The following is an 8843-nucleotide window of genomic DNA, read 5'->3' as shown; positions in this document are numbered from 1 at the left end:
TCTTGTCTTGCAGAAAGTTAACACAGAGCAATCGGTGAGTGTCCCCCAGAGCCCTGCTGCCCCCCGATCCTGTGCCTGAGCCCATCCCCTTCGGGTCACCCACAGCCAAGGGGGGCTCAGTGGCACAACCCTGCCCTGCAGGCAGCCCCTGCCTGGCCCCTGCCAGGTGGGGGAGCTCCCCTCAAGCAGGGTGCAGCCTGGCCCTGGTGCTGCCCACTGTCTCTAATGCTGTTTTCTCCTTCTCTCTGAGCAGTGCTGTTCCTTTGAGTGCCAGGTGAGTCGGGTTTTTGACACCCTCTGTCCCCTTCCCTTGCATCCCCATGGCCCAAGGCTGTGCCTCGGTGGCTGGTCTAACCCATACCTCTCTCCCACAGCCTTCTCGAGGGCCCCCCGGACCTCCTGGCGACCTGGGCAATGAGGTGAGGGACTGGCTGCAGCCATGCTGTGGAACCGGCGTGGTGGGATGGGCTCACTGGGGATGCTCAGAGATCGGTGAGGCGCACATGGGTCCTCAGCACCCCACCACTGCTCCATGGAGAGGTGGATGAGGACCCACACCATGCTCCAATGCAGCCAGCATCATCTACTTCACACATCCATGGAGCATTGCTGCTACCATCCTCCCTGCCCTCCTATCAACAGGTCATCATTCTGTTCCTGGGGATGATGAGCTAACTTTATTTCTGTCCTGTATTGCAGGGAGAAAGAGGCAAGCCAGGTCTTCCCGGCCAAAAAGGAGAGGCTGGAGACCCAGTAAGTAAAGGATTGGCCCTTATGACTCTGCACAGGGGCTATTTTTTGGCCACTTCTGTCCAGACCTCTTGGGTGCATCCTCACCAGCCCTTGCCCCTGCATCACCCTGTTTCCATGGGGTAGTCAGTGGGGTCACGGCCAGCTGTCCCCCTCTGCAGCCACCCTGCCGAGCAGCAGCTCCTGGTGGGCAGCAGGGTGGCCCCCTCTTCTGTTGCTACAAGGCTTCCTTGTTCCTCACCCAAAATAGCCGTTCCTTCTGGAGGACATGTCTCTGACTCATGTATGCCAGCCCAGGGGTGGACTCTGGGCTCCCTCCCACATCCTCTGACATGACAAGCACAGCAGTGTTACAGGGAAACCTTTGGTAAATAATAAGCTAATAGCATGAGGAAACTGTTTCTCTCCTCCTCCCTTTTTTTTACTAGGTACACTTATTTTCGGGAGGTGCATTTCTCCCACACACGTGAGTGTGCAGTTACTCATCTTGTGCATTCCCAATTTGGAAACCCCATGCCATGCATTTTTCCTTCCCAAGGGTTTTCTGCCCTTCCCTTTCATCCCAGATGATGTGTCCCCAAGCACTCAGTTTCCCTCACCCCCAGGATGGGCTGGAGATGGTAGAGGTGAAGGCAGGTTCCCTCTGCCCTCCACAATGATCCCATGCTCCCAGACTGGGCAAACGAGGAGCAGAATTATGGGAGAGCCTCCTACAGGAGGGTATTCTGGCTGGGGCCCGAGCCCCACGTCGAGAGCCTGGGGGGAAACTGCCCCATGGCGATGGTGGTGACAGTATCTGCCTCTGTAACACCATGTTTCTGTCCTCTAGGGCAGGCCAGGGGACATGGGACCTGTTGGCTACCAAGGAATGAAGGTACATGGGGCTGCAGGGTAACGGGCGTGGTTCCTAGGTGGGCCACAGGCTTTGTGCTGCAAGTGTTTTCATTCTCCTGTTTTCCTCTCTCCTTTCATCTCTAGGGTGACAAAGGAAGTCGAGGAGAAAAGGTGAGGACAGAAAGGGTGTTGGGGGAGACCTCTGTGTTCCCCTGCTTGGTTACCCTGGGCTGCCCCTGCAGCTGCATGGTGTTGGGGTCTGGTACGTGCCCGCGCATCCATCCCTCCTGCCGGCACTGCCCGTGCCAGGAGCAGGGATCTGACAGCATCAGCCAGTTTGCAGCTGACACAGCCTTGGGCATCAGACAAGCACTGTGCAGTGGGCACAACCAGGCAGAACGGGAGAGACCGGTGGTGTGCAGGGGCGCGGTGAATGCCTGCACTCTCGAACCAAGCTGGCATGGGGACCGCAGCGCAGTGGGGGAATGGATCTGCTCTGCATGGGGGTCTAACATCTCTCTCCTTCCCTTTGCAGGGCTCAAGAGGAGCCAAAGGAGCCAAGGTCAGCCTCTGCTTTTGCACCATTTATCCTTTCTGGTTGATGCCTGGAGGGAGAAGGGTCTTTGGAAATCACTTCTTCATGGTCCCTATTCTCTGTTTCAGGGTGAGAAGGGCAGGCGTGGAATCGATGGCATCGATGGCATGAAGGTAAATCTCCGCTCCGGGGCACTTTGCTTAGCCTGAGGACCCTGGCTTTTGCCCCTCCAAAACCATTGTGGGGCCTGGGAATGAAGCCAGTGTCCCATGTGGGGCAGTGGGGCTGCCTTCCTGCAGGGCCGTCCACTTACCAGCCAGGGACAGGGGTGGGATGTCCCTTTTAGGGCTCTGAGATGATGGATGGTGTCTTCCCATGGGCGCCGCTCATGGAGACCCCTGCTTTGTCTGTCTGACAGGGTGAAGCTGGATACCCTGGCTTACCTGGCTGCAAAGGCTCACCCGGATTCGACGTATGTACCCTGTGGGTGCCTGTGCATGTGAATGAACAAGCACAGCAGGTCTGCCATGATGGCATGTGGAAACAGGAAGCCCCCCAAGAAGGGAATTGTGGGAGGTAGTTGCCGTGCTCGGAAACGTGCCTCTAGACATGCAATGCTCATCCCAGGCATGGCACCTCGGGTGTCCCCGCAGCAGTCAGCCTTGTCCTTGCCTGGAAGCTGTCCCCCATTGCACAGGGCTGCCTGGGAAGCTGCACGCCGTGGGAGCGTTTGACCAGAGGCTGTTCAGCACAGGGAAGTCAGCAAAGAAGAGCTTGCAGAGCTTGCAGAGCTCCAGATAGGCAAGCCCAGGATTAACGAATTTCAGTCTGCTGTGACCAGCCACCCAGAAAATGTTGGAGATGTTGGAGGGCTCTGGAAAGCATTATTCTGACATTGCATTTCTCCAGTTTCCCTGCTTGTTACCGTGCTCCCAGGATGACACATCTGTGGTGGCACCAGTATCACTGCGGTACAGCCACAGCAGCCCAACAACCGCCTTTTCTGCCATTTTCCTCTGAGCTGCAGAAGCACTCTCAGTTTTGCAGTGTTTCAGCAACGTGGCCACAGCGTTGCTTGCACAGGTCCATGGTGCAAGAGTACCATGCCATCCCTGCGTCACTCCTCAGTCCGTGCCCAATTTCTCACAAACAGTGATACTGGCTTGGTTTTCAGTGATGCTGCCTTTATTTTCAACAGGGAGCTCAAGGCCCGCCTGGACCGAAGGGAGATCCCGGTGCTTACGGACCCAAGGGAGGAAAGGTGAGCCACTGTGCCCAGCCCCACACGGAAGGAGGGGTGCTGGGACCCCTCTCCTGCAAGAGGGAGAGGTGGCAATTGACCCATCGCTGGCCTCCTTGCACTGCCTGGGGGCAAGCCTATGCTAGAGGACGCTGCCTGTCACCCGCAGTAAGATCTAGCCGATGTGACTCCCAGCATGCCCAAGGTTAGCAGGTACCCACAAGCCTGGCACCAGCATCCCTGAGATATTGGGGGGCTGCTGTGACAAGGTGGCTCACACTGGGCAGGTGGAGTGGGGAGGGGATCTTCTGGGGATGCGGAGCTCCATGGGGAGAGACCACAGCCCAGAAAGGGGCTAGGGGTGCACTGGGGCTCCTGACGGCCTCTACGCCGTGGGAGCTGAAATCCACCGCTGGGCGCTGGATGCAGCCTTGACGGTGCCTTGTGTCCTTGTGAAGGGGGAGCCTGGAGATGACGGAAAACCTGGCCGACAGGGGATTCCTGGCAGCCCTGGAGAGAAGGTGGGTGAAACACCTCTGTGTGAGCATCCTCTGCCCTCTGTGAGAGGGGGAGATCCCCTGCTCCAGCCTTGGCTTTGAAGCAGAACTTGCCCAAGGCTCTGCAAGCACGCAGGGCTTTGCTCCGAAACCTGCTGACTTGTCTCGTTTGCACCCTGTGGCTTGCTCATGCAGGGTGCGCCTGGAAACCAGGGTGAGCCTGGACCGGCAGGAGAGACAGGCGACGAGGTGAGTCCTCTGCACGTGCCCGCGACGTCCCCCATGCATGCTTGCCGGCCATCCCCACCGCCTGATCACCCCTGTTGTTTCTCTGCAGGGTGCTCCAGGCGTGGATGGTCCTCCTGGAGAACGGGTAAGTGAGGGCACCACTGCCGGGCACCGTGCCTGCAGGCCACGGGCAGGGGCTGGTACCCTGCAGAGGAGGAGGAGGGCTGGGGGTGAGCCCACTCAGAGGTGGGCAATGAGGAAGTGCTTTGCTCCTGCTGGAAGCAAGTCCTGATTTTGTGTTCCCACCATCTCCTTGCAGGGCAGCAATGGAGAAAGGGGCCCCCCGGGCTCGCCAGGTGACCGCGGGCCGAGAGGAGAGCCGGTAACTGCGTCCGTGGGGCAGCTTTCAGCGTCTGCTTGCAAACGGGGTCAGCTTGGCAGCCAGAGGCTGGAAACAGGTGCCCAGTGCCCCCCCAGCCTGTGGGGCAGCAGGCAAGCTCAGTGCCTTTGCCTGCCAGCCTGGGGGGGACCTGCCATTGACCCCCAGCAATCGCCCCTTTATGCTGGCAGCTAATCACCAAACAGCCAAAATCCGGAGGAGAGCATGGCCAGCAAGCCAAGAGCAGGCAGAGAGTGGTCAGCCCCTGCCTTGCAGCTGCAAAACCAGTTGATGGAGAGCAAAGAGGCAAGGTGTCTTCCTCCGGGTGCTTGGGGGCTGCATGGGGTACCCGTGGCTTGGGCAGGAGGGCACAGGTGCCATTAGTGGCAGGGCAGCGTGCGTGTATGTGGACGGGGGGGAACACCCTTCCCTCCCCTTTCGGGCGGGAGTCACTAGGAAAGTATTTTTCCTGTCTGCCGGGGGTGAGTCACCGAGCGTGACCGTGGGAGGGACAGGCAGGAGCCGTCGGCAGGCCAGGACAAACATGTGGCAAGCGGCAGAGGTGCCACGCACACCAGGGAGGGACGAGGGGCACTGCTGTGCAGTGTGGGGATGGCGGGAGCCAGGGTGTCCAGCAGCAGCATCCTGGTGGGTGGCCAGCCATGTCCCTGCACTGCTGGGCAGCCGCCACCGCACTGCTTTTCCCCTGTCCCTGCTGCGAGGACAGCCAGTACCCACCACCAGCTCGGAGGGGCGGGCAGAGGTCCGCCCTGGGGAGGGGGCAGCTCTGGCAGGGGGCTGCTGGCAGCCTTCCCCTTCCTGTTTACTGCTCGGGGAGCGGCAGCACTGCCACACGTGGTGCGCGGGGCAGATGTGCGCGGGAGATGAAGGCACGCCAGTGTCCTGGAGTTAAATTGTTCAGCAGATGATGGGCTGCTTCCTTCCAAGTTTTAGTCCAAGCACGAGGCTGCGTAACCTCGCCAGAAATGTCTCCACCGGTGCTCAGGGCCCTTTGGAAGTTGAGTTTTATATTTACTGTTTGGCTTAGGCATCTGGAAGCTTCTAGCTTGCAAACAACACCTTTAGGTCGCCAAGCTTTCAGCCGTTTTCCTCAAAGTTTTAAGTCAGGTGTAACTGTCACAGGAAGTTTCTGAACGCCTCCATTCCCTGCGGGCTGGGGGCTGCCTGGCCCCACGTCCCAGGGCTGCAGGCAGAGCAGCACCTTGTGCAAAGATACTTGTCTTGCAGCACTTGGAGCTGGCTGATCTCGGGGGTGGCTTGGCTGTAAGGTGCAAAGCTCTGTGCTTAGCTGTCGTGCAGCCCTGTGAGGGCTAATGCTCCACTTTTCAGGGGGAAAGCTTTCTTCTGAATTGCTAGGAGCTTGCAGCAAGCCCTTGGGCTGCAGGGATGGGGGGCAGTGCCTCCTGACTCCTCTTTTGCAACCCTGGCTTGCTCGCTCCTGGCCGTGGGTCTAGATGGGGAAGGTGCCCCAGAGCCAGCCCGGGTCTGGCAGACACGCTGCCCTGTTGGGACGCAGCTCTGCTAGACTGGTGGAAGGCTGTCCATTTCCACATTGGTTAAGTGAAAGTGGAACTGAGGCGTGTCCAGCCCTTGGGCATTTCCTTCTGTTGGATCTGTTGGGGTGCAAAACCACCCAGACTCAGGTTTTCCAGGCTCTCCTGTGCTGTCAGTTTTCTGCAAACAGCCCTAACCCAGCTCAGGGTGCTGAATGTTAGCAAAGGAGAGGGGAGAGCATCAGCAGTGAGAGGCGAAGACATCCCTCCCCATCTGCTGGCTCATTCCCTTGGAAATTCCCTTAACTCTGCAGGGATGGCAAGCTGGAGGAAGAGGAGGCTGCTAGATTGGAGTCTCTGCCCATGCATGGGGACAGCAGCTCCTCTCCAGGCAGACTGCCCAGGGCAGGAGCTGCCCTAGAAAAGCAGCCATGGTTGCAGAGTGTGGCTGGGAAAAGCCACGACAATGTTTTGGGGCCAGGGCCAGGTCTGTGTATCTGCAGAAGCCTTGCAAGATGGATCTCTCCAGGCATTTGCTTTTCTGGCACAAAACGGGCTGAAACTTGTCACCCAGAGGCAAGCACTCCCATCCTTTACAAGGTCTTCCTCTTAGACCTATCTTCTTGGCTTCAAGGTGGCCACACTAGCTCGTCTTTCTCTCCCCACACCTCTGATAGTTTCCTGCCCAGCTCCTGAATCTGCCTCAAAAACCTCCCTGTTTGGATGACTGCATTTCTGTCCAGCATGTACTACCAGTGCTGCATCCCTGCGCCCCATTGCACGCAGGGGCCTTTGCACCCTATGCCTGTCCCTCTATGAGTTTCTCATGCCCTCTGTGTGCATTTTCAGGGAGAGCCTGGACCACCTGGTGACCAAGGGCGCGAAGGACCCCTCGGACCACCTGGCGACCAGGTAAGAGCTTGGATTAACCTTCTGGATCCCAGGTGGAAGTGGTTGGGGCAGATGGGAGAGTGGGGTAGGGGGCTTAACTGATGTCGCAGCATCTTGGGGCAAGTTCTCAGCATCTTCCAGACCGGTGATCATCCAAAGCTGGTGAAGAAGGGCAGGAATTTCTAGGAGAACCCAGAATATGAACAGGGCTAAAGAAATGGAAACTTGGCTGCTGGACTGGGGACAGAACAACCTCCACGCCATTTCCCAGTCCCATGGAAACAGATGTCAACACGTCTGACAGATTTGGAAACTGGCAAGTGCAAGCTGCAGCAACGCACAAAATGTTCAGGCCTGGGGCCAGATGCTGCTCACCTCGGTCAAGGGGGTCAATGAGACATCTTGTGTCAGTGAGGATAGCCTGACGGGGCCCCAGTGGTGTCCCTGACACTCTTGGCATCTGCAGAGGTGGTCTGTCCCAAAGCCAGCATTCCTCAAGTCCGCTTGCTGCAAGGTCTGGCCCTCCTGCTCTGGGGTCTGCTTGTCCTCATGTGCCTCAAGGAACAGATCTCAGACCCCATAGGCTTTCTGGAGAGCAGAGCTGGCTACCTCCAGCCTGAGGAAGGCTTCTGTCCCCTGCACACTTAAAGGCTCTTTCTTCCTAAAGACGTACCCAGCTCCCAGTTGATAACTCTGGGCCTGGAGGTGTTGCTGGGTTAATCCTCCATGGCAATAGCGCTGACTGCAATGGCCAACAGGGTCTTTGCACCTAAGAAAGCATGCTTTGACATCACCCTTGGACAGGGCTCTGTGGGACAACTCCCCTCCTACTCATACCATCAGAGTTTTGATGGAGCCCAAGATACAGGGAAGTATTGAAATAAACATTCCCACACTGGTGAAGCGTGGAGACCAGCGTGCGGACAAGGATGAGACAGCTTTTGAACTCCTTTATGGTCAACCAAGTGTTGAAGAGCCCTGAAGGAGATTTGGTGTGCAAGACAGGCATGAAGGGGCCGCTGTTGCGGTCACATTATCCCCAGCATGAGTGACACCCATGGCAGACCTGCACCATGCTGCAGCCTGGGGACAGGACATGCCTGTGCCAGGGTTGTGCTTGCCTGGAGTCGGGCTTCCCTCGAGCCTGTCTTGTGCTAGTGAAGAGCATCAAATTCACACAGGAGGATTGTCCAGATCCTACTGTCTGTAGCTGAGCTGAGCTCCTGCCACAACCAAAGAACATCTGGCAGTATCCAGCTTGTTGGGCACTGCCATGGTGAGAGGTGTCATTTTGGGAGGTGGCCCTGATATGAAAGCAGCTCTTTGAATGTGTGCATGTAATGGACCAGTGCTGCAGGCTGACGCCAGCGAAGGAGGAAGGACTGGAGCTGCTCTCCATGTGGTAGAGGCTCATTCCAGGTTCAAGGCAGGGGAAGGACTGCACAGAAGAAGACAGAATTAAGGTGGAGATTTGATGCAAGCCTGGGAGCCAAAGCTGTGCAAGCATGGTGGGGAGCCAGGCTGGGATAGATCCTGCCTCCAGCCAGCCTTCACTGCTGGGGAGGAGGAGGAGAAAGGAGAAAGAACGGTCTCCCTGTTGTCACTGAGCCTGTGGGACACCAGTTTTCCCTGAACTTGAGTCAAACCACTGTCAGAGAGGGAAGCATTACAGAAGCAGCTCCGATGCGTCCACAGACCAGAGACTGCCCCAGCGCCTCCACTGCTCCAGGGAGATTTCAAAAGCAGTTGCAAAGCGAGGATGTTTTTTCCATAAGCTGAGCAAGAATGCTTTTGCTTGGCTAAATTAAAAATAAATGCGTAATTGGGCTTGGGCAAGAGTAGGACTTTGGCAAACACAAGTCTTTTTCAAGCCATGTTATCTGCAAGCTCTGGCTCTTGGAGCATATTTCTCTTGGCAAGGGGAAAGGGCTCCCACTAACCTGCGACTCCCTTTCATCCTCTTTCTATCCAAGAG

At 57.3% G+C, this 8843-nt stretch overlaps 1 protein-coding gene across 1 annotated transcript in view; it reads left to right on the top strand.

Moving 5' to 3' along the window:
• COL6A1 (collagen, type VI, alpha 1) overlaps positions 1-8843 on the top strand; it is a 26092-nt gene that overhangs the window by 4175 nt on the left and 13074 nt on the right. The window contains exons 6-20 of the mRNA XM_009320833.1: positions 14-34; positions 254-274; positions 375-419; positions 700-753; positions 1580-1624; positions 1729-1755; positions 2120-2146; positions 2248-2292; positions 2538-2591; positions 3318-3380; positions 3818-3880; positions 4052-4105; positions 4194-4229; positions 4404-4466; positions 6827-6889. Coding sequence (XP_009319108.1) covers positions 14-34; positions 254-274; positions 375-419; positions 700-753; positions 1580-1624; positions 1729-1755; positions 2120-2146; positions 2248-2292; positions 2538-2591; positions 3318-3380; positions 3818-3880; positions 4052-4105; positions 4194-4229; positions 4404-4466; positions 6827-6889 — 681 coding nt within the window. The remainder of the gene's footprint in view (positions 1-13; positions 35-253; positions 275-374; positions 420-699; positions 754-1579; positions 1625-1728; positions 1756-2119; positions 2147-2247; positions 2293-2537; positions 2592-3317; positions 3381-3817; positions 3881-4051; positions 4106-4193; positions 4230-4403; positions 4467-6826; positions 6890-8843) is intronic.

This window comes from Pygoscelis adeliae, unplaced genomic scaffold (assembly GCF_000699105.1).
Source record: "Pygoscelis adeliae isolate BGI_AS28 unplaced genomic scaffold, ASM69910v1 Scaffold63, whole genome shotgun sequence".
Classification (NCBI taxonomy): Eukaryota; Metazoa; Chordata; class Aves; order Sphenisciformes; family Spheniscidae; genus Pygoscelis; species Pygoscelis adeliae.
Note: the sequence above shows the minus strand (reverse complement) of the source record. Positions and strands in the feature narration are given on the sequence as shown.